The sequence below is a fragment of the Anabrus simplex genome, chromosome 4 (genome assembly GCF_040414725.1).
Source record: "Anabrus simplex isolate iqAnaSimp1 chromosome 4, ASM4041472v1, whole genome shotgun sequence".
Classification (NCBI taxonomy): Eukaryota; Metazoa; Arthropoda; class Insecta; order Orthoptera; family Tettigoniidae; genus Anabrus; species Anabrus simplex.
In genome coordinates, this window is record NC_090268.1 from 18691598 (window position 1) to 18705123 (window position 13526).

The 13526-nt window shown below is 38.5% G+C and overlaps 1 protein-coding gene across 3 annotated transcripts in view; it reads left to right on the forward strand.

Annotated features, from left to right (window-relative positions):
* LOC136871582 (uncharacterized) overlaps nt 1-13143 on the forward strand; it is a 723775-nt gene extending 710632 nt beyond the window's left edge. For all 3 annotated transcript variants that reach the window (XM_068227153.1, XM_067145015.2, XM_067145016.2), the window contains exons 8-10: nt 1909-2071; nt 7773-7980; nt 10903-13143. In XM_068227153.1, the coding sequence (XP_068083254.1) occupies nt 1909-2071; nt 7773-7980; nt 10903-11054 (523 nt within the window). In that variant the 3' untranslated portion in view covers nt 11055-13143. The remainder of the gene's footprint in view (nt 1-1908; nt 2072-7772; nt 7981-10902) is intronic.
* Nucleotides 13144-13526: the final 383 nt, after the last annotated feature.

A 13526-nucleotide genomic window follows, 5' to 3' on the forward strand; every position in this document is an offset into this window, starting at 1 on the left:
TTTCTAATATTAAATACGCCACACACACCCACCCAGCCTGAGCCATTGGAATTAACCAATTAAGGTTAAAATCCCCGACCCGGCTGGGAATCGAACCCGGGACCCTCTGAACCGAAGGCCAGTATGCTGACCATTCAGCCTATGAGTCGGACACTCACTTCGGTGTTTCTACAGTGTGCTTCATATTTGCTCATTTCGAATGAAATCTTAATTCTTTTGTATTCAGCGTTTTAAGGAATGCCACGATATCGCGTAGCAGACAGTGTGGGAAGAAGCAGAATCTGCTAACACTGCCAATGACGACAGTTGGTGAAAAAGTGTGGCTCATATAATCAATTCGTATGCACCCAACAATATTGTCAGTGTCGATGAAACTGCATTGTTTTTTTAATGCCGAGCCCGAACATACTTATGGTTTAAAGGAGGGAAGTGGCAGCCATTATGGGTTAAAAGAAGAAAAGTACCAGCCGGGAAATTGTACAAGGGTACTGTTTTGCAATGAAGTGAATGAACGCTGAAGCAAGAGACTTCCTCCCCTCGTCATAGAAAAGTTTGATAAGCCATGATGTTTTAAGGACTTACTTTCCATGCAAGTACAAGGCATCTAAAAAAATTAAAACAGTAGAGTAATCCAAGAAATAAAGCATTTGCACAGGAGAGCTAGCATAATTTGTCCTCGTCTTTGAATTGTGTGCTTTTTCTTTCGTCGTGTGAGGTTAAGTTTTCCAGTGGTTTATCCAAGTGCATTATTTGAATAATGTAAATACACCTTGTTCGATACATTATGGAAATAGATTTTTCCATGGTCTTTGAAAAGTTTAAACTGTGAATAAATGTTAATTGCATGCAGTAACGGGTCTTATAATATTTCGTGACGTGGCAAGCGTTGTCGTTTCTGAATTTCGAGTTGGCAGTTAACGAGGTTTTACTGTATTAATATGACTAATATATTTTTCTGGAGCTGAGTAGCTCAGATGGTGCAGGGCTGGCCCTCTGAGCTCAAGTTGGCAGGCTCAATCCTGGCTCATCCGAGTAGTATTTGAAGGTGCTCAGATACCCCTGCCTCATGTCAGTGGATTTACTGTCACCTCAAAGAAAAGTGGAAATTCCAGCTACTAAGATTTCCCGAAAACTGTACATATATGAGATAAAGTGTTGAACAGGTGGACCTATTCATTTGAGAACGGAACTCTCAACACTCGGCAATGCAACTCATCACAAACTTTTATACAACCACCACCACCACACTACCCTCAAACACTCCTCCAACAACACTGCGAGCCTGCTTTTATATCCCTGGTGATGACGTATTACAATTTCCAGAATAGGAACATTCCAGTTTTGGTTTCCAGAAAATCCCTGGAGATGCCACATTAAAAGCACAATAGAGGGAGAGGCCACTGCATGCCCTCAGGCAGGCTTGGGAGCTTCCCAGCCTGATTCACTCATCCAGTGCAGAAAATGATGTTAATGTGTCTGTTAATCATTGTGAATGGCCCCATCAGATAACTCGATCACAAACTTCTGTTATGCTCATCTTTAATGCTCATTGCAAGTGGACCTTAAGCCTACTAACAACAGACTGTTGTAGCCAAGCTATACGTGCAGAAGACAGTCTGCTGCATTACTGCCAACTTGTACATTAGTGTACTGTGAACAGTGAAAGGTTAGAAACACTCTTCTAGAAGAAGACACACTGCCTCAAAACACTAAACATTCTTCATGATTGCACATAATTCAGGTCATATGGGCTGTACAAGTACATCATTTATTACTGCAGTGATGGCATTGGGCAAAAAATATTGATTGTTGCTGAAGATGGCTGTGTAGAAAGTGTGGTGTGATTCATTTTAGATAATATTTAAGTCAGTTTAATTCCATAGAATAAAAAAGTTGTCTTTATTTCAGAGGTTTTCCTGGAAGCCAAGCACAAAATGGCTCAAGGGCTGTCAGTCCAATGAAGCATAGAGATGATACAATTGATGACGAAGAGTTTGCTCAAGAAGGTGTGAGAATCCACAATGAGTATCGCAGGAAACACGGTGTTCCTGACCTGAAGCTAAATAAACAGGTAAATATGGAGAAGTAATTGTTTGTGAGTTCCTTTTGTTTTAATCAAGTTCTTACTGCTATATTTTCTTACCCTGTGTTGGGAGGGATATTACTATTTTCTCATTACTACAAATCTGTCAGTAAAGGATTGAAAGAAGCTTACCAGGTCCATCAGGATGTATGGGAGAGGGCATAAAAGTCTCTGGTAAGACCCCAACTAGAGTATGGTTCTAGTGAATGGGACCCTCACCAGGATTACTTGATTTCAGAACTGGAAAAAATCCAAAGGAAAGCAGCTCGATTTGTTCTGGGTGATTTCCGACAAAAGAGTAGCGTTACAAAAATGTTACATAGTTTAGGCTGGGTAGACTTGGGAGAAAGGAGGTGAGCTGCTCGACTAAGTGGTATGTTCTGAGTTGTCAGCGGAGGGATGGTGGGGAATGACATCAGTAGACGAATAAGTTTGAGTGGTATCTTTAAAAATAGGAAAGATCACAGTATGGAGATAAAGTTGGAATTCAAGAGGACAAATTTGGGCAAATATTCATTTGTTGGAATGGGATTTAGGAATTTGAATAACTTACCAAGGGAGATGTTCAATAAATATCCAATTTCTTTGCAATCATTTAAGAAAAGGCTAGGAAAATAACAGATAGCAAATCTGCCATCTGGGCGACTGCTCTAAATGCAGATCAGTAATGAATGACTGAAAGCCACCACTGGACTTGTGTGTGTTTATATATATATATTAAAAAGCAAAACAAATGTTTTGTTATCAAAGGAAATAGTACAGGACGAAGTACATAGAATTTGATGCTGACTCTTCCATACAAAAGTCTGCTCAGGTTGTGTCAGGAAGTGTGCAAAGAGAAGAAAATGGTAGCTTAAATGTAGATAGGTTTGTTTAAGATTATATTTTCAACAGTTTCATTTTAAGAGAGAATTACAAAATTTAAGTTACAGCCAATCAAATATTGATGTTAGAAGTTCATGATGTGAGAATAACAATCTTTACATACTGCTGAGTATTCAGTCAGCAGTATGTAAAGATTGTTGGTTTCAAGGATAATGTCGACATAGAGGAGGAGACTAAGGCCAAAGAAGTAATAAAATTTACATATGATAAAAATGACATTTACAATAAGATACAAAAGTTGAAAACTAGAAAAGCGGCTGGAATTGATCAGATTTCTGGGGATATACTAAAGACAATGGGTTGGGATATAGTACCATATCTGAAGTACTTATTTGATTATTGTTTGGTCGGAGGAGCTATACCAGATGAATGGGGAGTTGCTATAGTAGCCCCTGTGTATAAAGGAAAGGGTGATAGACATAAAGCTGAAAATTACAGGCCAGTAAGTTTGACATGCATTGTATGTAAGCTTTGGGAAGGCATTCTTTCTGATTATATTAGACATGTTTGTGAAATTAATAACTGGTTCGATAGAAGGCAATTCGGTTTTAGGAGAGATTATTCCACTGAAGCTCAACTTGTAGGATTCCAGCAAGATATAGCAGATATCTTGGATTCTGGAGGTCAAATGGACTGTATCGCGATTGACCTGTCTAAAGCATTTGATAGGGTGGATCATGGGAGACTACTGGCAAAAATGAGTGCAATTGGACTAGACAAAAGAGTGACTGAATGGGTTGCTATATTTCTAGAAAATAGATCTCAGAGAGTTAGAGTAGGTGAAGTTTTGTCTGACCCTGTAATAGTTGAGCGGGGAGTTCCTCAGGGCAGTGTTATCGGACCTTTATGTTTTCTTATATATATAAACTAGCAAGATACCTGTGCTTCGCTACGGTATTATACTGAAATTTATAATTGAATGCTTATTGTTTTATATATAATCCGCGGAAATTCTCCATGTGACTCGTTTTCTGAGAGAATCCGCCAAAATTCGCGATCTGACTCGTTTTCTAATCGATTACGGCAAGCTTCCTCAAATTTTTCAATCTTTCTTTCCAGCAATCTATTTCGTACTTCTCGGGCTAGGTCCAGGTATTCCACCCGGTCAGTTGGGTCCCTACATCTTTGCCATCTTTTCCTATAAGCATTCTTAATATGGATCAAATCCTTCAGGAGATCCGGCGTGGTGTCGTCTTGGGTGCCTTGGCAGTACTGAACCCGCGGCCGGACTGCATTCTTAGTCATTACCTGTCAAGGACCCATTTCCAGCGCGGTCCGCACATTTGACGACGGTCCAGAATATTATTATTATTATTATTATTATTATTATTATTATAGATGTTCTGGACCCCACAGTAAGATGCAAGACCACTACTTGGAGGTAAAAGCGTCCGCTGCCATTGTCATTGTTGACAATGTGACCAGCACCATTGTCGCACGTAGGCAAGTGTGCGGGATTTCTGGCGATACGAATGACATACTTCCGTGAATTATTGACCTTTTTATAAAGGTGAAAAATTTGACGGTCAATCTAATTCCTATCGTTTATTTCAAATGTGTTTAAATTTTTATTTATATGCCAGGAGAATCTACTGTAATTTATTAACGTTCTCCGAAGGAAAAACGGCTGTTGAAAACGAACCCAGGAAAGATAAAAAAAAAGATCGGTTTATGATCAAATTAAGTACATCGAAAATCTACAGCCTGTTTCCAGTCATTCGACAGGGTCAGGAATGGAATGAATAAAGCCCCATCTAGCAGCGACAAATGGAATTGTGCCAGCTGCCGAAGCACTCCTCTGTGGCAATGATCGATGAATGACAGATGAAATGAAATATTCTACAGTGTTGCTGGAAAGAATGATGACGGGGAAAACCGGAGTATCCGGAGAAAAACCTGTCCCGCCACCATTTTGTCCAGCACGAATGTCACATGGAGTGACCGGGATTTGAACCACGGAAACCAGTGGTGATAGTCCGGCACGTTGCCGCCTGAGCAACGGAGGCTCCTTATAAGTACATTATGAGCAGTAAAATCAATTGGTCTCACCTAATTTTACACCCCACCACCATTAAGTTTATTTACCCCTCCCAAAAAAAATTAAAAGAAGGCATGTTTCTTTATGTTTAAAGGAGATTACAGACACCAATGTTCACGTCTGTTACCTTCAGGTTTGAGATATAGGTATCCCCATAAAAATAATTCACTTTCTTTCACTTCCTTTTACACTCCTCCCCCCCTACCCCCAAGTGAATTTTCCGGCCAAAAATACTTGTTTCTTTAATACTAAAGGATCTTCTAAATACCAGTTATCATGACTCTAACTTCTTCAGTTTTTGATTTATTTGTTCTCATAAAAGGAATTCAACTCCTTTTCACTCCCGCCCCCCAAGATGGTTTCCCCCAAAACGTGCTTTTCTTTGTTTTTAAAGGAGATCAAAATACCAATTATCACGTCTGTAACAACTTTAGTTTTTATTAGATGTATGTATTCTCATACAATTAAGTGATTAATTTTTCAATTCTTTCACCGCCCCCCCCCCCCCCCCGCCGCACTTCATTGGATTTTCCGAGAATACGTGTTTCTTTACTTTTAAAGCAGATTCCAAATATCAAATTTAATGCCTGTAACATCTTCATTTTTGAGATATCAGTAGCCTAATTAAAAGAATTCAACACCATTTTCAGTCACTTTTACCCCCCTTCCACCCAAGTGGTATTTCCGAAAACTAAGAATACACGTTTCTTTACTTTTTAATAGAGACAAAAAATACCATTTTTCACTTCTGTAACATGTTAAGTTTTTTGTGATATACTGTAGAAATTCTCGTTTTAAATTTCACCCCCCTTTAATTCCCCTGAAGTGGAGTTTCGAAACACAAATCACCTATGATTCTTTACATTTACAGGAGATTCCAAATACCCACTTTTTTACGTCTGTAACATTTTACGCTTCTCAGATATTCTGTAGATATAGTCTTTCAAAAAGAATCAATTTGTCACTCCTGTTTAACCGCCATTAATTGGATTTTACAAAAACAGAAATATAGCTGTTTCTTTATTTTTAAAGTAGATCCCAAATACCAATTTTCAGGTCTGTAATATCTTCAGGTTCTGAAATATAAGTAGCCTTATTACAGGCATTTAACCTCTTTTTCACCCTCTTCCACCCTTCCTATTGGGATCTTCCGAAAACAAACAAATACATGTTTCTTTATGTTTAAAGGAGATTCTAAATACCAATTTTTACATCTATAAACTTTAAAAGTTTTGAGATATAGATGCACTCATTTTAAAAATTCATCCCCCTTTTCACCCTCCCATTAATTGGATTTTCCAAAAACAAAAAAATACATGTTTCTTTATTTTTAAAAGCGATCAAAAATACCAATTTTCAGGTCTGTAAAATCTTCAGTTTCTGATATATAAGTACCGGTATCCTGATTAAAGGCATTCAACCCATTTTTCACCCTTTTTCACCCCTCCTATTGGGATTTTCTGAAAACAAAAAAATATGTGTTTCCTTATTTTTAAAGAAGATTCTAAATACCAATTTTTACATCTGTAAACTTAGTTTTGAGATATAGATACACTCATTTTAAAATTTCACCTCCCTTTTCACCCCCTTAGCGAAGGAATATCCAAAAATCCTCTCTTAGCGAGCACCTACATCATAATATGAATATATCCCCAAAATTTCATTTCTTTACGTCCAGTAGTTTTGGCTCTGCGATGATGAATCAGTCAGTCAGTCAGTCAGGACAAGTTATTTTATATATAGATGATATGAGTAAAGGAGTGGAATCGGAGGTAAGGCTTTTTGCGGATGATGTTATTCTCTATAGAGTGATAAATAAGTTACAAGATTGTGAGCAACTGCAACGTGACCTCGAAAATGTTGTGAGATGGACAGCAGGCAATGGTATGTTGATAAATGGGGTTAAAAGTCAGGTTGTGAGTTTCACAAATAGGAAAAGACCTCTCAGTTTTAATTACTGCGTTGATGGGGTAAAAGTTCCTTTTGGGGATCATTGTAAGTATCTAGTATCTGGGATTGTAAATAAAGGGTACCGATCTCTGCACATGGTTATGAGGGTGTTTAGGGGTTGTAGTAAGGAAGTAAAGGAGAGGGCATATAAGTCTCTGGTAAGACCCCAACTAGAGTATGGTTCCAGTGTATGGGACCCTCACCAGGATTACCTGATTCAAGAACTGGAAAAAATCCAAAGAAAAGCAGCTCGTTTGTTCTGAGTGATTTCCGACAAAAAAAATGTTGCAATGTTTGGGTTGGGAAGAATTGAGAGAAAGAAGAAAAGCTGCTCGACTAAGTGGTATGTTCCGAGCTGTCAGCGGAGAGATGGCGTGGAATGACATTAGTAGACGAATAAGTTTGAATGGCGTTTATAAAAGTAGGAAAGATCACAATATGAAGATAAAGTTGGAATTCAGAGGACAAACTGGGCCAAATATTCATTTATAGGAAGGAGATTTAGGGATTGGAATAACTTACCAAGGGAGATGTTCAATAAATTTCCAATTTCTTCATTTCGGAAAAGGCTAGGAAAGCAACAGATAGGGAATCTGCCACCTGGGCGACTGCCCTAAATGCAGATCAGTATTGATTGATTGATTGATTGATTGATTGATTGATTGATTGATTGATTTGTCAAATAAACCAATGAAATATGTCTTTGGTTTTTACAATTTCACCACAACCACCACAACTATCTAAGCAGTCAGATAAATACTACATTGTATATTTTGTCTTGTGTTCAAGAACTAATGCTATATGATATTCTTGCAGCTTTGCAATTATGCTAAAGAATGGGCCAAGGCCATGGCAAAGGAAAATAGTTTTGGTCACCGTCCAGATGGTAAATATGGAGAAAATATTTACTGTATGTGGTCATCAGATTCTCAGCATACAGTAACAGCAAAGGATGCATGCCAGAGTTGGTACAAAGAAATTAAAGATCATCAATTTGGAGCAGAACCTCGGCAATTGAAATCAGGTACTAACACAGACTATTTTCAGCTTGTTATTACAGTAACCATTCATACTGTATTGAGTGGTTAGCCTAATTAATTTTGATTGACAATTGGGCTTCAGTGCAGATTGATGGTAGAATGAGTTCTTGGTTCAGGGAACTTACAGGGGTTAGGCAAGTCTGTAATCTTTCACATTTGCTGTTCGTAATTTACATGGATCATCTGCTGAAAGGTATAAAGTGGCAGGGAGGGATTCAGTTAGGTGGAAATGTAGTAAGCACTCTGGCCTATGCTGACGTCTTAATGGCATATTGTGCCAAAAGCATGCAGTCTAATATCCTGGAACTTGAAAATACGTGCAATGAGTATCGTATGAAAATTAGCCTTTCGAAGACTAAACTGATGTCGGTAGGTAAGAAATTCAACACAATTGAATGTCAGATTGGTGATATAAAGCCAGAACAGGTCGATAATTTCAAGTATTTAGGATGTGATTATCCCAGGATGGTAGTACAGTGAGATTGAATCAAGGTGTAGTAAAGCTAATGCAGTGAGCTCGCAGTTGCGATCAGCAGTATTCTGTAAGAAGGAAGTCAGCTCCCAGATGAAACTTTCTTTACATCGGTCTGTTTTCAGACCAACTTTGCTGTACGGGAGCGAAAGCTGGGTGGACTCAGGATATCTTATTCATAAGTTAGAAGTAACAGACATGAAAGTAGCGAGAATGATTGCTGGTACAAAGAGGTGGGAACAGTGGCGGGAGTGTACTTGAAATGAGGAGATAAAAGCTAAGTTAGGAATGAACTCGATCGATGAAGCTGTACGTATAAACTGGTTTCGGTGGTAGGGTCATGCAAGGCGAATGGAGGAGGATGGGTTACCCAGGAGAATAGTGGACTGTTATGGAGGGTAAGACAAGTAGAGGGAGACCAAAATGACTATGGTAGACTCGGCTTCTAACGATTTAAGGATAAGAGGTATAAACTAAACGAGGTCACAAAACTAGTTGCAAATAGAGGATTGTGGCTGCATTTAGTAAATTCACAGAGGCTTGCATATAGAATGCTGAAAGGCATAACCGTCTAATAATAATGATGTATGTATAAATTCAATTTGTTCATTTGTTCATTCGTTTGTTTGTTACATCGTAAGACAAATGCAACTTCAGTGTGAATATTTTTGCAGTAACTTTTTCTGAAGACTTTTTAAAATGGTTAAGCAAATTAATAAACTGTAGTAGAAATAATGATCAGCATTAAGGTTGCCATTTGGTGCAGCTGGTTTTGTACTTGCCTCCTGTTATGAGATTCAGTCCCAGGCATTTTAGAGTAGGCCTGCCTACCAACACTTTGTTGGGTATATTCCTTACACCAAGATCACTAAAAATAATAAGGTAAGTTAAAAAAAGTAAAAAAGATGTGAGGGCCATTGAAAAAGAAATGAGCCGGAGGCTATCAAATGAAAACCGTTGAAACAATCATAATGCAATTGCCTATGGAAGAAGGTGCAATCCCTATAACAGTGCTGAGGTCCTAAACTCTCCGCTGGAGGGACATGGCTGCACACCACGTGGAGACAGAGTGAGCACATGCACCTGATGATCGTCCACTGCACACAGTCGTGCCAACAACAGTGAAATGGAGGCTTCAAAAAGAAGAGCAAAGGGGTGTAAAGCATTTCCTGACAGCAGAAGGAGTGAGGGGAACGAAAATGCATCGAAGAATGGCACAAATGTACTGAGGTGGTGGTGGTGGTGATTATTGTTTTAAGAGGAAGTACAACTAGGCAACCATCCTCTATATAACACTAATCAGAGGGAAAAATGGAAGGGGTCCGACACTTCGAAAAATGAAGATATTGGCCAAAGGAAGGCAAGGGCCATGAAGGGCGTGAAAATGAAAGACTCCCTAGCCCTCGCAAACCTAATGGCGTCGGGGTCGGAAAAGAACAAGAGTTGACCAAGAGAGGTCGGATAGGATAGATGAAAGTGAGGGGCCTGACACAAGTAAGTGGAAGCAATGCCAGGACTCAGCTAAGGGCCCCGTGGTCGCCAACCCACGCTCTAAAGTTCAGAGCCCCTGGGGCCTCTTTTAGTCGCCTCTTACGACAGGCAGAGGATACCGTGGGTGTTATTCTACCACCCCCACCCACAGGGGGACAAATGTACTGAGAGCACTGCACGTTCCTTGCAAGGGTCAAGGCATGGCACAAGTGATTCAGGGAAGGACGGTTATCGTTGGCCGATGATGCATGGTCTGGAACGCCACACCGCATTACCAGTGCCATTGTCTAGCAGGTTGATGCCTTCATTACACAAGACAGGCAAGTTACGGTAGCATCCTTTTCCGCAGAGATCAGAGTGTGAGTTGGAAGTGTTCACGCCATCATTAAGGACATATTGAAATTTTGCTAAAAGTGCGCCCAATGCGTACCTCACAGTATTCAACCAGCACAGGAAGCATGTCGAATGGACCTCTCTCTTGAACGTCTGCTGCGCTGTGCCAAGGAAGGGAACGAGTTCCTGTCATGAGTGGTCGCTGGAGAGACAAGACGTGGTGTCATCACTTTGAACCCGAGTCAAAACGTCAATGTCTCCAGTGGAAGCATGCAGGGTCGTGGCGACCCAAAAAGCCAAGGTGAACTAAAGAAGGCTCTGAGAGGCAAATGATTTACCTCGGACGACAACGTCAAGCAGGACGTTCAAAACTGGTTTACAACGCAGCCCCAGACGGCCATTCACCACCTTATGTCGCAGTGGGACAAGTGCCTCAGCAGTGCTGGGTAACGGTATGGGTTTTCATTGTATAGCCTCCGGCTTGTATCTTTTTGAAAGGTCCTTATACAGTGCTAGGATATAGTCACTCCATATAATATAGTAGTAGTAGTAGGCATATTGTATATCAGTAATATAAAACTAAGTATAATGTTTGATGTTTTTTTTCCAGGCCACTTTACACAAATGATTTGGAAGGGCAGCAAAGAGCTAGGAATGGGTATTGCACGAAGTAAGAATGGACGTGTTCTCATTGTTGCCAATTACAATCCCCGAGGTAATTATCTTGGACAGTTTACTGAAAATGTGCCAAGACCTCTGTGATTGTACACTAATCCTTCAAAAAGACATATATCGGTATTAAAGAACATTGTTTTCAACATTCCACTACTTATTCCTTCAGAAAATAATTCCATGAAAATTAGTACCAGTAGTAAGACATACCTATCACGCATGTGATAAAACAAATATTATAGTCATTCCATGTACCAAATATTGTGACGGAGTGAGTCAATTGATTGACTGAGGAATACTAATTTTAATAACTAGATGAAATTCTAAAAAAATCCATCCTTTGTAAATTTGAGTGAAATAATTGTTGGTGAAAAAATTTATGTAATGAACTAATCGAATTTGACAATGAAAGCCTCACCTTACATTATTCTATAAAATGCAATGCTGATTAAAATTAATGAAAATTAAGTAATTACTGGGATTTGCAATGACTTTTATAGCTAAATTTTCTCAACGATGCATTCCTTTGTATGGGTGTTATTTTTCAAACACTATGATTTTAATTTAAAACTGAATTTAATTTGTACAAAAGAATTGATGTAAAGCAGTACAAAGTATTTTATAATCATAGCACAAATAGATTGTTCATATTACGAGAATGTTTCATTATAAAATAAAATATGTACATACATAAGTGAAATATATTTCTGATTCTGATAAATAGACATTAGAATTTTTTTGTTAGAAATTGAATTCATTTCAGTTACATGGATTGTACAATGTTCTTACTAACTAAAACTGTGAGTAAATTCACTATTAGTCACTTATCCAAAGAAACTGATTTAACTGTGCTTAGAATTACTTTCCATATAAAGAGACTGTTACCTCACCAAAAACCAAAGAAACTTCTAATTACTTGAATTAATAACTGATGAATTTTATAATGGATTCTTCCTATCCAGAATGGATCTTGATATAAAAGGAAAGTGCTTTGGCTCAGGTGCTAAAGTACCCATGTACTCGGGCAAGTAAGTTTTTATGAACTAAAAAGTCTATGAATGAACATTTGTATGTTTCAAGAGATACAGGTATTAAATTTCTAAAATTAATCAATTCATTTTTCCTCCTTACTTTTGAATTAGTCTTATCAAACACATGAAATGGTATTCAAAATAATACAAGAATGCCATTTAGATTTTACATGCATTTGATTTCAACTGTTCATCATTCAAGGAATAAAATATTTTAGAATTTGGAAATAGCCAAAATTAGCCCAAGTAATGGAGGAATGTGTAGAAGATATATTCCACTATTATTTTGGATAAGCATGCTACCACAACCTTTTCCGAATTCAGTACTAAGTGGGTGATTCTTTAATTAAACTTGATTTGGCAACTTTTGTAGCCAGGGAAGCATGAGAAATGTTATTTGACAAATTCCTGTTATATTACAGAAAATATTTGGCTTACACCATCTGCTCATTCATAATTCTAACATTTGTACACACATTCGTGATTTCGCTGATGTTTATTAATTGTTTTGTAAGTTCAAAGTATGTTCAAGGAATAATTCACTAAAGTGGTGTTCAAGCGGTGTTGGTATCGTGGTGCTATATCATTATAGAATAGTCATGATAAAAATGAATTTTGAAACTTATTTGCCTGATCTTGTTTGCATTTCAACTATCTTGTGTATGGCTGTGAAGCTATCATTCATGATATCTATTACCTGTTTTGGAGGAAGGTATAAAGAATGTATTAATTAAGATTAATCATTAAAAAACAATATGGTCAAGTCACTAAAACAAATTTTACTTTCAAGTGCTAATAAAGTAAGAGTGGGGTTTGCAATCATCATAATCATCATCATCATGATCATCATATGCAGTTTCCAATCAGGTCTGTTTGGAACGTAAGGCTCTCCACCACTTCTCCCTCGTCACTCTTGCCCAGTCCTCTCCTCTCCTCTCCTCACTCCTTTTATCCACCTGTTTCTTGGTCTTCCTCTTGGTCGTTTTCCCGTTATCCATTTCATGCATCCTCCTTGGCTTCCGTTCCACTGTCATTCTCTTCATGTGTCCATACCATCTATGTCTAGTTGCCTCTATCCTGTTCTGTAGTGGCTTTTCTTTTACTGTATATCTAATCTTCTTGTTTCTCATCCTATCCGTTCTTGTCGCTCCTATGAATTTCATTTCACTTGCCTGTATCCTAGTTACAGTTCTCTGCCTCATTACCCAAGTTTCTGCTGCATCCTGTAGATAACTCTTTTGCTTCTTTGAGGGACGTCCTTGTTCCAGACCAGGCTTCTGACACTTTACTGGAACGCTCCTGCTTGTCTTCCACGCTCCATTATTTCCTTATTATTTCTTCCACTTTCCTCTATGATACTCCCCAGGTACTTGAAACTCTCTACCTTCCTCCAAGCATTATCCCTCTCATAGGTCTCTCCTTCTTTCTACTTGTGATTACTGTCTTGCTCTTTTTGGCACTGAATTTCATTCCGTACTGTTTCATCTCCTCTTTCTATGCATCTAACTGTTCCTGGATAGCCTCTTCTCCT